This window comes from Rosa chinensis, chromosome 5 (assembly GCF_002994745.2).
Source record: "Rosa chinensis cultivar Old Blush chromosome 5, RchiOBHm-V2, whole genome shotgun sequence".
Classification (NCBI taxonomy): Eukaryota; Viridiplantae; Streptophyta; class Magnoliopsida; order Rosales; family Rosaceae; genus Rosa; species Rosa chinensis.
The window spans coordinates 4726043-4743549 of NC_037092.1; the positions used below are offsets into that span (position 1 = coordinate 4726043).

At 41.4% G+C, this 17507-nt stretch overlaps 2 protein-coding genes across 3 annotated transcripts; one reads left to right on the top strand and one right to left on the bottom strand.

The window, feature by feature from the left end:
- The first annotated feature begins 122 nt into the window (after positions 1-122).
- Positions 123-9103, top strand: LOC112165063 (helicase-like transcription factor CHR28). 2 transcript variants are annotated; one of them, XM_024301461.2, is made up of 13 exons: positions 123-518; positions 1018-1108; positions 1276-1803; positions 1941-2921; positions 3015-3238; positions 3694-3765; positions 4183-4260; positions 4342-5236; positions 5433-5563; positions 5736-5957; positions 6798-7415; positions 7530-7739; positions 8397-9103. In XM_024301461.2, exons 1-13 carry the CDS (start codon positions 402-404, stop codon positions 8499-8501), a joined length of 4272 nt encoding a protein of 1423 aa, XP_024157229.1. In that variant the 5' UTR covers positions 123-401; the 3' UTR covers positions 8502-9103. The 2 variants fall into 2 exon arrangements, with proteins under 2 accessions (XP_024157229.1, XP_024157228.1); XM_024301460.2 differs by having other exon boundaries at positions 124-518; positions 1941-3238.
- LOC112165064 (caffeoylshikimate esterase) lies at positions 9033-10129 on the bottom strand. Its single transcript, XM_024301463.2, has one exon. The coding sequence runs from the start codon at positions 10058-10060 to the stop codon at positions 9110-9112; it is 951 nt and encodes a 316-aa protein (XP_024157231.1). The 5' UTR covers positions 10061-10129; the 3' UTR covers positions 9033-9109.
- Positions 10130-17507: the final 7378 nt, after the last annotated feature.

The window sequence follows — 17507 nt, forward strand, 5'->3', positions numbered from 1 at the left end:
ACCGACTTAACCAAAAGAACCCGCCAACCAACCACGACCGAGTCCCCCCTATAGTCCTTAAGCTACGCACCTCCCAGACCCCAACCCACCTCTTAACCTGCGCACCCCCGCATTCAAAAAAAAAAAAAAAGGTTAGAGTCCCCGATAAAAAGAAAAAGTCGCATCCAGAACTTTCTCAGAAAAAACCCTCACCTTGACAAAAACGATCCCCTCTCTCTTTCTCTCTAAATTTCGCTCCCGATTTGATAATGCGATTGCAATCGACGCGATCTGAGTCGTCGCCGTTTCTGAATTCTTCGTCGGGGTTTGATCGGACCAGGGTTTTACGACAGCGCGGCGGCGGAGGCGGAGGAGGAGGAGAGGAGGAGGTTAGGGTTAGGGTTTGAGTTTTCTTTTGAGTTATGTTGATGGCGGTGGAGGAGAGTTCTAATTGTGGATTCGCCGCCGAGGATTTCGATGGCGAGGACATGTCGATCGATCTCGATACATTCTATCGTCTTCTCGAGGAAGAACCCCCGGTAATTTTATGAGCTGAGAGATGAAAAGTTTTTTTTATTTTTTACTGTGGAGGAATTTTGGGTCGGGCTTTGTGAATTTGGTTGATTTTGGGGTTGGGTACGGCGGCGCCTGAAATTTTGAGGTTGAAATTTGTGAGCTGTGTGTGGGTGGATGTGGAAAGCTTGGTTTGTTCTACTGGATTTGAGCTGGGTTTTTATAAGGAGTTTTGATTTTGTGGGGGAATTTTGGTGGTTTAGTTTCGAGTAGAAAGGGGTTTGAGTAGTAAGTTGCATGATACTAATGGGAAGCACCTGAGGAGGTTTTGAGTGCATTGAGATCAAATTTTGCTATAGATGAACTTGGACATTCCTTTCTTGTTTCTGTTTATTGCTACTTGTAGTTATCATTTTTGATTTCTTATAGTCTTTGTGTTGCTGGTTTTGAAATGATTTCCCCGAGCCTTATGGTTAGGGGCTTCTTTCCTATTGTTTTTGCTGAACTTTTGAGTGCCAACTACAGAGTTGTCCGGAGGATTCATCATTGGGAAGCGGATCACAAGCTGAAGCAGTTTCCGGTGCTGATTACCGTGAGGATACACTGCTCCAAAGTGGTAAGTGACTTTGTTTTGTGATTATAATTTTAGTGGATTCTTTCACTCTTCCATCTGTGGCTTAGCATTGTAGTAGGTTTTTGTTGTTTGTTGCTTTGGATCAGGAATATAGATTACTAACTTCTACATTCGGCGACATTTGATTGTTTGATTCTTTGGTTGATTAGGATCGCAAGTTTTAAAAGCAGAATCATCAGCTGATTTAGGGGGTTTCGGATCATGGCATCCCCCATACAGCTCTGAAGCTTCGGATTCTGGGGCAGGGCGTCCAGGTGGTTCCTTTGATTATGCAGGGAACCCTGCAATGTTCTCTGACTACAAAGATAGCAAACCAACAGCATACACTGGCTCTCCTGGTCCATGGCATCCTCCATATATCTCAGAAGCATCAGATTCTGTGGCAGGGGGTCCAGGTGGTTCCTTTGAGTGTGGAGGGAACCCTGCAATGTCTATTGACAGGAAACCACCAGCACAGACCAGCTCTCATGGGCACATGTTCCCTACAAGTCTTAAAGACTGGTTTTCGTTGGTTCCGTGCACGGAGACTTACTTCACTGAGAGGGTTGATGTTTCACAGCCCACTAGTAGCACCACTTCTAGTTTTGAAGAAGGACATACTAATCATGTTTTAGACCACGGAGATCTTAATGTCCTGCAGGGGAAAGCAGATGTGGCAGGGAAAGTTGATTCTGAATGTATGCCACTACCTTGGACCATACAGTTGGCCTTTTTGCTATGTGTTTGAAGCTTTTCACCATGTTATTGCATCTATTTAGTTTTGTTTTTGAAATTTGAGGTGGAAGCACTAATTGATATCTTTTGATGATTGCAGATTCTTCACAAAACCTTGATATCGATAACATGGACATGAATTCCAGACCGTATGGTGCTTTGGGGGAAAACACCCCAGAAACCTTGGGACCATCGGAAAATAATTCTTGTACATCTATGGAAATACCCTTTCTAGATATAGATATATGTTCACCACATGTTACTTCTACCGAATCTACTCTCTGTCAAAATTCTGATCTTTTCAGTGACCATTATACAGCTGCGGATGGTATGAGCTTAGACAATAGATATTTGGCAGAGTCCTCAATCCAGCATAGTCCTTATAGCTACTACTCTACATTATTTCCAAGTAACAAAGAAATGGTGACTAATGTGAAGGATGAATCACTGGAGTTTCACACTGATAGTTCATGCTCAAGCAGTAAGATGAATATCAATTGTCAGGAGGGAATAACCGGTACATATGGCTTTGATTCGCCAATGATTGATGCTTCAGATATCAAGGAGTGGAATTTTGATTATGGAAGATATAATTGTATTTCGGCTGTTAGTGGGAATTCTTCATTGGATGCTGACTCTTGTCCTGTTGACAACAAGGCTTCAGTCAAGCCTTTGGGTTCTACTGAGACATACATGTCAAGCAAACGGGAATTCACTGGTGTGAAGGATGAAAATATTGATGAGTTGGTTGCTCCTAGTACTGATACGTTTCATTCTTTTTCATTCATGGATGACAGTAGAAAGCCATCTTACAATGCTGATGGTATCTCTTTTGACAAGGAACCAAAGCTCTCAGGTTATGATGTATCTACTCAGCCTTTTGGAAATTCAGGGCATGCTAAAGCAGAGATGATTGTTGATACGAAGAGAACTTATTATTCTGAAGGTAATATAAATGGAAGTTCTTTACCCCATGTTGGTGGTGGATATGTGAATCTAAATGGTTTGGAACATCAGTTGCCAGCTGCTCAGCCATTCTCTTCAAACAGGAATCAGGGTTATAGTACGGACAGACTTGAGGGTAAACACTGTCTGCCTAAGAGCATGGGTTTTCCTTCTTCAAAAGTCAGCCCCGAGTCTATTCATAGTAACTTCTCTGAAAAATCCCCTGCAGAAGATGACTATGATGTATGCATTATTGAAGATAAGAGTGATCCTGCACCCACACGTCGCCTTCCAGTGGTTAGCAATACTCATTACCCGGAGCCCTTGAATCGCTCTCTAGCAGTTGGAAGTAACATCGTTAATTCACAACAATCTAGTGATCACGACACAGGAGTGGGAGGCATACGATTCAGGACAAGGGAGGAGCAATTGATCTTGAGAGTAGCATTGCAGGTTTGCTTTCTCTCTCGTAAATACTGCTCATCAATGAATGACAGCAAGATTCTTAATGTTTGATTTGTTAAGCATCTGCTTTTTGTTGGCCCCTTGCCTTCCTAAAGATATAAAAAAAGAAATTTATGCCCTAGCTCCTTGTCAAGTGCTCACCTGCGCGCTAAATTGCTAATTGGTGTTTTTGTCTTGCATCTTTGTTTAAAGTAACAAATATTTATAAAATCTTAAGCTAACTTGCTAACCGCTTTGTGGAAGTTACTGTACTTATTTTATTCCTTATCATTATCATTATAGTTTTGCATTCTTACTTTAAATTTATTGTCTTAAGCATGTTATTTAGCAAAGGGTATTTGGTGGGTATTTCAAAATTTAAAGCAACTACTTCACTTAATTAACATAAATTACTGAAACTTGACATGGGAAAAAGCCTCAACCAAATTTGTGATGCATTCCAGGACCTTTCACAGCCCAAGTCAGAAGCTCTTCCACCAGATGGAGTTTTAACAGTACCTCTCTTACGACATCAGGTTTTCAATTCTACCCTTCATATACTTCTTAACTACCATAGTTTATGTGATTTGTGGTTGGCAGTGGTAAGAATCTAGGTTCTAATAATCAACTGAAGTAATTGTTTATGCTTAAAATAGTTATTTCCATGTTTTAAGGTAAAGGAGTTGGTTCTTCTGTTTAATTCCAATGTACAGATGAAAATATTTGCATTTCCAGTTGAATATTTTACCCCACCCTCCCTCCTCCCATTAAGTGGAGCTGTGGTTTATCTTTTCTCTTTTAGGGTGTCCACTTTGTTGTGCCTTTATCTTCCCCAAAGATATTATGATCTGGAACTCTGGCTCTCCAGCTCCTTATTGTTCTGATCCCCTGCTTTCTGTGTGTTTTTGTGCGTGAATGGAGTTCATCTAAGCATTAACTCATGTCCTGTACAGAGAATTGCATTGTCATGGATGGTTCAGAAGGAGACAGCTAGCTTGCCTTGTTGCGGAGGAATACTTGCAGATGATCAGGTCTATACCATCCTTCGGGAATTTTTCAATACCAATTATCTGTCAAAGACTTATGCCTGATATCCAATCTTCATTTTGCAGGGATTGGGAAAAACGATATCGACAATTGCACTCATACTTAAGGAAAGGCCTCCTGCTTCTGGAGCCTGTCTAGATGAAAAAAAGTGCAAGCTGGAAACTCTGGATTTGGACCAGGATGATGACATGCTTCCTGAGGTTAGCAGAAGGAAGCAAGATGCTGATGCTCATTCAAGTGTCTCAAATGAAACTTCTGAGAAGAGCATGAAATCTTTGATACAAACAAAGGGAAGGCCAGCTTGTGGAACACTCGTTGTTTGTCCCACCAGTGTCTTGCGGCAATGGGCAGAGGAGTTGCGTAATAAAATAACAGAAAAAGCTAAACTCTCAGTGCTAGTCTACCATGGAGGCAATCGAACGAGGGATCCGTGTGAGCTAGCTAAGTATGATGTTGTCCTCACAACATATTCAATTGTCAGCATGGAGGTCCCAAAGCAGCCTCTTGCTGATGGAGAAGATGAGGAGAAAGGAAAGCGAGAGGAGTATGATTCTCCACATATGGGGTTTTCATCTAAGAAAAGGAAATATCCTAATAAATGCTCAAAGGGTAAGAAGGGATTGGAGACTGCAGCGCTTGAGTCTCTTGCTCGCCCTCTTGCTAAGGTTGGATGGTTTAGGGTTGTCTTGGATGAAGCCCAGAGTATTAAGAATCACAGAACTCAAGTAGCTAGGGCCTGTTGGGGGCTTCGAGCGAAACGTAGGTGGTGCTTATCGGGGACACCTATCCAGAATGCGATTGATGATCTTTATAGCTACTTCAGATTTCTGAGATATGACCCTTATGCGGTGTACAAGTCGTTTTGTGCAAAAATAAAATTTCCAATTAGTAAGAATCCAACAAAAGGGTACAGAATGCTACAAGCTGTTCTGAAGACAATTATGTTACGCCGCACAAAAGGTGAGACCAAATAGTAGTTTTTGCTCAATGATTGTGCATGTCTCATTGAATAAAACAGGAGTACTTATTTCAATAGATTTTTGAGGGTTTATACTAATAAGTTGCATGTCTGTAATTGGATATTCTGAGCTCTTCTGACTGTATACGTTTTATCAACCTTGAGTTATGGCCATCTAATGGTACTTGTTTCCTGCAGGCACTCTTCTTGATGGAGAACCTATTATTAATTTACCACCAAAATTTATAGAACTGAAAAGGGTGGAATTCTCCGCGGAAGAACGAGATTTTTACTCAAGGCTAGAGAGTGATTCACGCGCTCAATTTGAAGTATGTTTTCCTTGGAAGTTAAATTGGAGTTTGATATTTCATATGCTTTCTTTTTGAAAGGAAGCAAAGAAATCTTTCATCGAAGTATAGAATAGATGACTTTATATGGAATCTGTGTTTATTTACCTTTTGTTTTTTTTTCTCTCTCACATAAGTATGCTCGACATGTCAGGAATATGCAGCTGCCGGAACTGTGAAACAAAATTATGTTAATATTTTATTGATGCTCTTGCGACTTCGACAAGCTTGTGATCACCCTCTTCTTGTCAGACGTTATGAATCACAGTCTTTATGGAAATCTTCGGTTGAGAAGGCAAAGAAGCTTACTCATGACAAACAAGTATCCCTTCTGAATTGTTTGGAAGCTTCTTTGGCAATATGCGGTATCTGCAATGTAAGTTTTTACTTTTTCCCTATATTATCTACTTAAGTTGAATGTTGACTGCTGAAATGTGTGGATGTCATTTTGGCTTAGTATCCATATGTTTACATCTTCTTCTGGGACTTTCTTTTGTCAGCTTAGTTGGTGTTTGCTGATACCTATCTGCTTAATATAGTTCCATGATATATTAATCTTATAGTGTATACAATTATAATATTTCAATTTCACCCAAGTGGTTCCATATCTTGGTACTGCTTATTGTGATGAAATTTGTAAAATTTTCAAAGAGTTCTAATCTTTAAAGATTACATAATTCCGGAATTCCTAAGTTGTTTAAGAGTAGAGTTGATATAATCTACTAAGGAGTTTGTAAATATATGTTGGGTTTATGGAGCCCTGTCAAGCATGGTGGTATTGCTTAAATGCCAAACTTGCTGACGTGGGGCATGGTGTGCCTTCTGTAGCTTCTGATGGCATGCTGCTTCACGGTCGATGTCTTAGCTGCAGACAAAAATACATGTCCTTTACCATTTAGGAGATAAGACTCATATGTTCTTACCCATATGTCCTTTACCATACAGGGAATAGACTTATGTTCTTACCATGTGTGTCATTATCCAGCCATCACAAGTATGCTGTTGTAATGGAGATAGTTTTGGTATAATTAAGTACAGCATTTGTTGTATGTTGTCTAATGGATGTAATTATAATGAGGATTACACATGCTCTGTTGCATTATAACTGAACTTCCCCTATGCTTTGGATTTACTCCTTTATTTTAGTTTGATTAATGGCAGGTTGAGAAATGATATAACTTTTCTGTTCTGACACTCCTGTTTACTTTTCTTTTAGGATGCACCCGAAGATGCCGTTGTTTCTGAATGTGGTCATGTCTTCTGTAGCCAATGCATTTGTGACTATCTCACTGGTGATGACAACCAGTGCCCCAACACAAGTTGCAAAGTTCGATTGAATGTGTCTTCCGTCTTTTCAAAAGCCACTTTAAACAGTTCACTTTCTGACCAACCTAGTCAAGGGGGCATGGGTTCTGAAGTTTTTGATGCTGTAGAGTCTTTCTATGAGGATAGCTCGTACAATTCATCCAAGATTAAGGCTGCACTTGAGGTTCTCTGCTTGATGTGTAAACCAAAGACTTGCACTACAGAAAATAGTTGCTTACCGGAAAGCATTGATAAAAATGCCAGCTGTTCTACAACGTCTTTTGACATTGATGGGGCTGAGTCCCTTGAGGACAGTTCTGATGGACAGAACTTGGGTGTGGACAAAAGTCCTAAGAAAATTGAGAAGGTAGTTCGAGAAAAAGCAATAGTCTTTTCACAGTGGACTAGGATGCTGGACTTGCTTGAAGCGTGTCTTAAAACTTCCGGCCTTGAGTACAGAAGACTTGATGGAACAATGTCAGTTGTTGCCAGAGATAAAGCTGTAAAGGATTTTAACACTCTTCCTGAGGTTCGTGGAAATTTTAGGATATGTCCACATATTTCCAGTTTCTATATTAGGAATCGATCAATTGGTTTTTCAGTTATTGGGTATGGTTCTGAGTTTTTAATATGTTTCATGTAGGTGTCAGTTATGATTATGTCTTTGAAAGCTGCTAGTCTTGGTCTGAACATGGTTGCAGCCTGCCATGTACTTCTTTTGGACCTGTGGTGGAATCCTACGACTGAAGATCAAGCAATTGATAGAGCACATCGTATTGGGCAGACTCGTCCTGTTACGGTTTTACGGTTGACTGTGAGAGATACGGTCGAAGATCGTATTTTAGCACTTCAGGTACTGTGCTCGCGTCATTTCATTTTTTTTCTTCTCGTGTTGTAGTTTAAAAAGTGTTGATCACCGGTATGAGATTGAATAGAAAAGTTACGCATGATGGTTGTCTGGAGAAATTGGTTGTATATTAGTGGAAGTTGTTGGTTATGGAACCATGGTCAACTACTATAATCTGATATCAACTAATGAGATAGAGAAGAGGAGCTAGGTTTTCGATGCCAAACCTTGGCAGGGTAAACTACTGTATATTTGTTTTGTCCAAAGAAAACCTAAATGTATATATGTGAATGGCTTATGAGATGAATCACTTGGGCGAACTGTACACATGGACAATGCAACTTGGAATTTTTTTTTGCTACACTGTAATTTTAGGAATTAGTTGAGCTAGTTGGTCTCACCTTTGTTTTGATGTTTATGTGATTTTTGATTGGTTAAGAAATAATTTCTGAAGACCTATAAGTGGGTGGAAAGATGATGTAATGTTCTTGGATCATAATCTTGTGAACATATTCCTCTTCACTATTTGACCGGGTTTACCCTGTACTTTGGTTATTGTTCAAGAAACCTTATTCCTTGAAGAAGAGAGGAATGCTTTGCATGACTTATTAGCAAGCTTCTAATTGTTGTTCTGATACATACATATATATGGTGTTTTGGCAGAAAAAGAAGAGAGAGATGGTGGCATCTGCATTTGGAGAGGATGAGACTGGTGGTCGTCAGACTCGCTTAACAGTTGATGATCTCAAGTACCTGTTTATGAAGTGACTAGATAGTTTTTATAGGTTGAACAGATTTGTTTTGCTAACAAAAGGCATTGTCCATAGGTTTGTTTTCGGCTTTGGCCGCAGCACAATTGATACTTGGAAGGTTATCTGACAATAGATCTAGAGAAGGAGTAGCATGAGGGCTCTATCAGCTAGATGATTATGTTAATAGTCCGTAGAATCTCACATGATCAAGGGTTTTTCTTACAATTTTTTTTTCATCTTTACAGTTTCTCTATTCTTTCCCTGTACTGGTTGTTCTCCATCATATTGTATAGGTTGTAGTCTAAAGCAATTAAAGATATCAAAGTTCAAAGTGTCTTGTTTTTGTTTTCAGTTGTAAATCACAGAGGGTATTTACCCTAGTTCTTTTCCTATATCCCAACTCTTTGGTTGTAAATTTGCAAAGTGGTGTTCACCATGGCATGGTCGCATTGTTTGATGACAGTTTAGATAATAGGAACCAAATATTGTGTCGAATGCAAGTGTTGGTGTTTACTTGGTATACGAGTTTGGTGATTTGGGATCAATGTAGAAGTGTAGAACAACATAATGCTTCTTATTCAGTATATTCAATCAAATACAATTTCAGACTTGTACCAATTTGAATCAATTTCTTGCTCTGCACCTCTGATCCAACCAAGCCAGAATGTCGCCGCGAACAATTTCGACATTCTCATCAGTCTCCCCAAACAACAAGGAATGCATCATCCCGTCGTAAATCTTGATCGTCTTGTCCTCACTCTTTGCTTCTTCATACAAAGCTCTGCTCACATTAGGATCGGTCACCACGTCGGCACTGCCGTGTAGCACAAGAAACGGCAGGCTGACATCACAGAGTCTCCGGCTCACATGGTCTGTAACTCTTAGTAGCTCCAGAACTGTACCCAATCTGGGCCTCCCTCTGTACCTTGAGGGATTCATGTCCGCAATTACCTTTTTGTCCTCGACCTTGACCGATTTGACCATCAAGTCCCCGGTGGGCACAACCGCCAGTGTGGGGAGAAACTTGGCGACGAACGTCAGTATCTGAGGGATCGGCCACTTGGGCTTGACGGCGTCGGCGATTTTGCACATCGGCGCCACCAGAATCGCGCCGTGGAAGGCTTCGGGATCGGCGAAGTGGATCAGAAGACAGATCGCGCCGCCCATCGACTCGCCGTAGAGGAAGGACGGTAGGGTTTCGTATTGGGGGTTTTGCTTGACGAAACTGAAGAAGAAGCGGCAGTCTTGGACGACGAGATCGACGTTCGGGACGAAGGCTCGGAGGCCGTGGGAGCGGCCGTGGGATTCGAGGTCGAGAGCGAAGCAGGCGAAGCCGTTCTGGGCGAGGAAGATGGCGGTGGCCTGAAAAGTCCAGCTGATGTCGTTGCCGTAGCCGTGGACCATGAAGATGAGGCCACGTGGAGGAGAGACGATGGGAAGCCATTGGCGGGTGAAGAGCCTGAGGCCTCTGGGAGAGGTGAAGTAGGATTTGGAGGATTTGATCCCCTGCTGATCGTAGTAGTCTTGCTCCGGTGTGGTGCCCCAGTAGTGAGGCCATTTTTGCTCCTCCTTCATTTTGGGAAGAAGAAGAAGAAGATGATGGCTTTTGGCTTTTTGGATTTTTTTTCTTTTTGCTTTGTGGGTGTTGGGTTTAAACAACTCGGTTCAACCAGGTTCCTGACTCGGTTGACTCGTTTTTTTTTAAAAAAAATTTATAATATTTTTTATTTAATATTTATATTTTATCATTTTTCAGTATCGAGATGAATGGAAGCTTCCTGTGCACTAGACGGTGTTTACAAAAGGATGTAAAGACATGAGCTTTTTAGGGCTTTAGCAGTGTTGAGTGGATTGGAACATGTTGATGAGTTGAGGAGAAGACTATGTAGGGTTGGGTTGTAGGTCGCCGGCTCGCCGCACGGCTAGGGAGGGTAGCGTGCTAGTGGAGCTGAAAGTGGTGCAGATTGCACCATGCTTGTGAAACACATGCTGCTTTTAGTGTTTTATATATGTTCTTAACTTTCTTTTGGGGTCAGTTTGATTACAATGTTGCTTAGCAGTGAAGTCTGAGAATCTCAGGCTCTCTTTATTCTATTTTCAAGGTCTTTAATAGGTCGTATACTTGTATTGTTGTTTTCAGAACCGAGTCTAGTACTGTTGAGATTTAGTCCTCTTTAGTGAAACTGAAATGTAAGGAGGAGTGTAAGGTCATGACTGAGAGAGTAGCAACCGCAAGCAAGGACTAAAATATCTAATATCGAGAAAATATTGATAGTCCAAAAAATAGAAATTTCGATAGAAATATTGAAGAAATTTCGATCTAAGTAAATTTTCAAAAAAAATGATGAAAATTTAGAAAGTAACATGGAAATCATTAATGAATTTTCATGAAATGTTTACATGATCAGTTACCTATAGTATTTCAAAAAGAGTGTTTGATAAACTTAATTGTATAAGATTGTAGTAATTTGGAGTATAATAAGATACACTGACATGTCAAAGATATGCAATTCTACATGAGAAATCTCAAAAATGATATAAATAGGAGATTAGGAGAGTTAATTATTAATTATAATAATATTTTACAATTAAATAGATATGTGTTGAAGGATATCGACATAATGTGTGCCTCTACAAACTAAGGTTTAGAGTTGTAATAGGAATGTGTTTTAGGTATTCAATTGTAATCGGATTCTATTACCTTTTGGGTACCTTGTAACTCCCTATTTAAAGGGCTCCTATTATCAATGATAATATACAATTCTATTCTCCTACAACACGTTATCAGCACGAGTTCTAACCCTAGCTACAAAAAAAAATAAAAACCCTTAGAAGACTTCTCTGCCGCCAACCCAAAAACAAAAAGAAAAAAAAAAACAAAATCCCCATTTCGGCCTCAGCCTCACCTCACCGGCCGGCCTCCTCCCCAGCGCCCCGCGATCTGCAGCAGCACCAGCACATCGAACTGCAGCAGCAGCCCAGGCCTCTGATCTGCAGCGCCTCCGATCTGCAGCACCTCCGACCAGCGACCAGCGACCAGCTCTGCCCAGTCCGCCTGCTTCGCCTGTTCCAGTCCGCCTGATCCGCCTGCCCACGCTGCACACACGCCCTCCTGCGTCGCTGCCCTTCTGCACGGCGCCCCCGCGCCCAGACGCAAGCTTTCTGCTTGCTGCCGCCACCGCACCAGCAGCCCAAGCCCTTGCCCCGCGTTGCCTCCCTCGCTCCAGCAGTACCTGCAAGCCCGTGACGCACCCCAGGGCTCTCGTCGCTTCCACCTGCAAATTTGATCGATATCACCTGCAAACCCAACCAACAAGAAGAAGAAGAAAAAAGGAGAGAAGAGAGAACCCCTGCAAATCGGAGAAAGAAGAAGAAGACGTGGCCCACTGCCACAAGAAAAAAAATAAAGAAAAAGAGAGAAGAACCGGAGGAAGAAGGAAAGGACCCGGCCGGCCCAAAAGAAAAAAAAAAGGAGAGAAAAAAAAAGGGGGAGAAGGGCTGGGCCCGGAAAGAAAAAAAAAGAAAAAAAAAGGAAAAAAAGGGGAGAAGGAAGAAAAAAAAAAAGAACAAGGAGAAGGAAGAAAGAAAAAAAAAGGAAGGGAGAAGGGCAGCCACCAACTGCCAATTTCCAACCAGATTCCAACTACACGCCTGCATCAACACGCGCGTGTCTTCAAGCCAAGAACAATCACGTAAGTTTTTATAATTAAGGTTGCTGCTTTCTTGTATTTAAATTCCTTTTATTTTCTGCATAATATTGGAATATATGTTGCCAAATGATTTTTGAGTATTTAACAAAGCGGAATTGTGGGGATTCACGCTTAACGAACTAAGAGTGTTCGTATGAACTAAGAGTGTTCGTATGAACTAAGAGTGTTCATAATTAAACGAACTAAGAGTGTTCGTGTGAACTAAGAGCGTTCACCATGCTTGGACTAAGAGCGTCCGTAAGCATCAAATTGTGACCATATTAAAACATCATTGTTGGTCTAATCCAAAAGAGATTCTTGGAAATTGATTTCTTGGTAGCATAGCTCGGAAATCTTATTATTTTAGTTTTCGTGGAAGTTTAGCTCCGAAACTAATTTATCTTCTCTTCTTATTTTCAGGATGTCGAATGAACCTAGACTCGACTTTCCCATGCTTGACTCAACAGGCTCGGATTACCACAGTTGGGTAACCGATGTTGAGAACCATCTCACTTCAAAGGGAATATTACCCATAATCCAGGCACCTAACCCGGATCTTATGTTCAACCGAACATCTACAAAGCATGCTCAAGCAGTTATCTTGATGCGACGCCATATGGACAAGGCACTCAGATTGGAGTATATGTCGATCAAGGATGCAAGAGAGCTATGGGTAGCGCTAGAAGAGCGCTTTGGCAATGTCCAAGATTCCCTCCTCCCTGACTTGAAGGTTCAATGGAACAATCTGCGCTTTGCTGACTTCAAGTCTGTTGCTGAATATAATTCAGAAGCTCTTCGCATACAGTCCATGTTGAGGTTTTGTGGACAACCTGTCACAGAGCAAGAGCTAATTGAGAAAACTCTCTCCACCTTCCCCGTTTCAGCCATTGTGGTATCAAAGCAATACCGTACTGAAGTCAATGCTGGACGGATCACGAGGTTCCATCAGTAGCTGAGAAACATGATAACTTACTCGTGAGGAATTATAATTCAAGGCCCATTGGAACTAAGAGAGTTCATGAGGCGAATTATAATGCACCCAAAGGAGGGCGCAAGGAGCGGTACCCTAAGAATGGGGGACATGAGGGACGTTTGGGCCCATATAACCGCCCTAACCAGGAAGGAAACCGCAAGTTTGGTGCGGATACACGTGGTGGTAATGCCACACGTGGGAGAGGGGGTCGTGGTATCCCTAGTCGTAATGGTGGCTCAATGGGTCGTGGTGGTGGCACCAACCCTCCTAGGGAACGCCCGCAACGTGCACAACGTGCACCTCAATTAAAGGGAGGCAACCGCAATGATGAGTGTCATCGATGTGGATCAATTGAGCATTGGTTCAAGCAATGCAAGGCAAGCGAGGAACTAGCTGCAAGCTACAGGGCATATAGGGACCTGAGAGAGCAAGAAGTGTACCTTGCAGAAGAAGAAGAAGATGGTGGAGATGTCAATCTCACCATAGAGGACTTCAAAGCTGAGGATGAAATGCACATGGATGCAACAGACTTTGATTAGATTAGTCCTTTTTATTTTTCCAAAAACTTTTGTAATGGCAATTTGCCTTAGTCAATAAATGACAATTGTCTTAAACTCTTTCTTATGTGGCGGACCCAATAAAATGTGATGTCTAGGAAAGTCATTGAGATTATTGGTACTTAAGAGAGCCTTGCTCCACCAACATCTCTCTCTACTTTCCTGGTCATATTTGATTGGAGTTACCAAATGGATAGAGTGACTACAATGTGTCTTACTTTGATTTTATTTTGGATTAGACTTTGGAAACTTTGATGTAATCATTGGCTATTAATAAAGTGTCAATTCTTTTACTTAATGTCTTGGACATACCTTAATTCGAACTTTATAGAGCCAATGGTTTTCATGTGGAAACACATTATGAGAATGGACAGAGTTCCTTTGCATCACCTCTAATGACTACGGACATAAACGAGTATTAAAGAAACTTATGTGTCGCTCTAAGTGGGTTGTATGCAACCACTATTTGAGTTATTGAATCCAACTATGTCATGAGAGACGACTTATGGGATTTTGACACATATAGGCTTTGACATGATGATCCGTGTATTAAAAACTTTACACGGACATCCATTTTCAGAACGAAGAAAAGTAAGAACCAAGAATTGGTTCGAGGAGCTGTACATGCGCCTCATGGCGCCATGATTGTGCAAAGACAGGCCATACATGGCCAGTGCCGCCTACCCCTGCGGCAAATACATGGCATTGACGCCATAAACTCCTCTCTCTACTTCTCAAGTCTATTGTGACACTATGGCTTCACCAAAACCTTTATTGGTTTATTATAAAGCCCATGTTTCGTTCTGTAAAGCCTGTTATTTAGGATTGAGACCATCCTATGCAAAGGAGATTGAGGAAATAATTCCATTCTCACAAAGAATCTAAGGGAATTCTATGGATTTGATCAACCAACTTGCTGACCATATAGATGTTTTATGGTGTTGGTTGATACGCAAACACGCTGGTCACGTGTTGTGCCATTATCCACTCGTAATGCTGCTTATACTACACTCCTAGCACATAACATATGGCTACGGGCTCACTACCCAGATCATCCCATTCAGTCAATTTGACTTGATAATGCTAGAGAGTTTACATCGACAGTTTTCGATGACTATTGCATATCATTGGGTATTGATATCAAGTATCATATTCCCATGTACACACCCAATTGGTCTCGCGGAAAAGCCACCATTAAACGACTACAATGGTAGCCCGGACATTGGTAACGCGCACCAATATTTCCGCTTGGGTTATGCAATAACGCATGCAGCTATGCTAATTCGTCTACGACTCATAGCCGCCACCCAACTTTTATTTGCGTTACAGCAAGTGACTGGGTTCGAGTTTAATATCTCGAATTTATGCATATTTGAGTGTGCGGTTCATGTGCCAATTGCGTCGCCACAGCGCATCAACATGAGTCATTGCAACGAATGCATATATATATTTGTTGGACATGAGTCTCCAACTATAAGTCCGCTATGTAGAACCCTTGACAGGCGATCTCTATTTCGCTGGATTTGCGAATTGTCACTTTGATGAGACAGTCTTCCCGTCGTTAGGGGGAGATTAGAACGTCAATGTTCAACAGGAACGACAGGAATTGTCTTGGTCTGTCCCCACTATGTCTCATCTTGATCCCCTAAAAGTGACGAGATCACATATACCTGCTGCAAGAATTGATGTCCCCACAAGAAGACATGGTGCCACCCAGAGAAGATGGGTACTGCACCACTACCATGGATGGTAGTATGGTGACGCCACAAAAGTGGCATAATGACGTCATAGGCCATGAGTTCTGCTAGAGAGAGTAGGAGACCCATAGGTTCGATGGATTCTCGCCCTAAGAAGAGAGCGAGTTTGGCACAACTTGATCCATTGATCATTGATACTCATAATCCGTCTCATGAGAATATTTTGGATTGTGGTTATGTTCAAGAGACATCGTTGGGGGACGCCTCAATGTTAGAACCAATTCCTAAGAATATAGAGATCTCTACGAACTACACTAGTGTACATGAGGACGTGGAATTATTGAGACCAATGACATCGAACCTTACTCTGTTGAAGAATGCCAACGTAGAGAAACTTGGCCTAAATGGAAAGATGCGATCCAGGTTGAATTGGATTCACTAACGAAGAGGAAGGATTCGGGCCTGAGATGCCAATACCTCCTAACATAAAACCTATTGACATTAATAGGTCTTCGTTAGATAGCGTGATGAGAAAAAGAGAGGGTAATCTCGCCTTATGGCGCAAGGTTTCTCACAACGCCCTGGAATCGACTACGAGAAGACATATTCTCTCGTAATGGATGTCATTGCACTCCACTACCTTATCAGTTTGGTAGTTTCCAAATAACTGAACATGCAGCTAACGAATGTGGTCACTATGTATCTCTATGGGGATCTAGATACATAATATAATGAAGGTTCTTGTGGACTTTATTTACCCAAGTCAAGTGGCTCTAGACCACGGAGCGCATTTGCAACGAGGTTGAAATGCTCAATAAAATGACTACTTGATTGGGAAGGGATATGATGAACTATGCCCACGCGTTTCCATGACAAGTTCCGGATTTGCAATTGTCACGGTTTATGTTGATAAACATAATTGGAACCCTTGAGAGTTAAGGGAAACCGCTGAACACCTGAAATCCGAGTTTGAGAGGAAGGACCTTGGGAGAACACGGTTTTGTCTAGATTCAGAACTTGTATACCGTGTCAATAGACATTTTTGATAAAGTCAAAGATGCACCATGGTCGTCCGTAGTCTTGGCCCTAAAAGGGATCCGTTTCGTCCCAGGGATGATGACGAAGACGTGTTAATAGCAGAAGTGCTTATTATGTACAATAGGCGCATTATTGTACTTAGCACAATACAAGACCGGACACCTCAATTATTATGAACTTGTTGGCTAGACATAGCCCCGCGCCAACGCAACTCCATTAGATTGGTATAAAGACAATCTTCCGATATTTGAGAGGTACGATTGATATGGACTTATTCTATCCCTACAGAGAAAAGAGATGACGGAAGTGTGGGATCGGACCCCACAAGGCAAAATGCCACCTTCCGTGCTCTTCCTCCCCTCCATCGAAATGACAACAAGCATTTCTAAATATTGAAATGAACCAAATCCGATCAGAGGATAATGTAGCGGACTTATTTACTAAGTCGTTACCAAAATCCACTTTCGAGAAACATGTGAAGAGCATCGGATTGAGAAAGTTATCCGAACTCCCATGATTGTAGCAATCAGGGGGAGATATTGACATCAGGGGGAGGCATGATGTCTACATGTTCGATCTCGAAGAGTGAAGGACGTGTTGTGCTCTTTTTGTCCTTCGACCAGGGTTATTTTTGTCCCACAGGGTTTTTGTTACCTGGCAAGGTTTTTAACGAGGCAACAATCAAAGCGTCATCACCCAGTTTGAGCGGCACAAGGGGGAGTGTTGAAGGATATCGACATAATGTGTGCCTCTACAAACTAGGGTTTAGAGTTGTAATAGGAATGTGTTTTAGGTATTCAATTGTAATCGGATTCTATTACCTTTTGGGTACCTTGTAACTCCCTATTTAAAGGGCTCTTATTATCAATGATAATATACAATTCTATTCTCCTACAACAATATGTTAAAAAAAACATCAGTCTTCAAATAAACATAAAAAGAAATAGAAAATGGTATGAAAAGTTTTTTTTTATTATTTTTTATAATAGAGAAGAATGTTTACTAGCAAATTAGATAATTAGAAGATTTATAAGCATGGAGAGAAAAGACTCAAAAAGCGATACATGA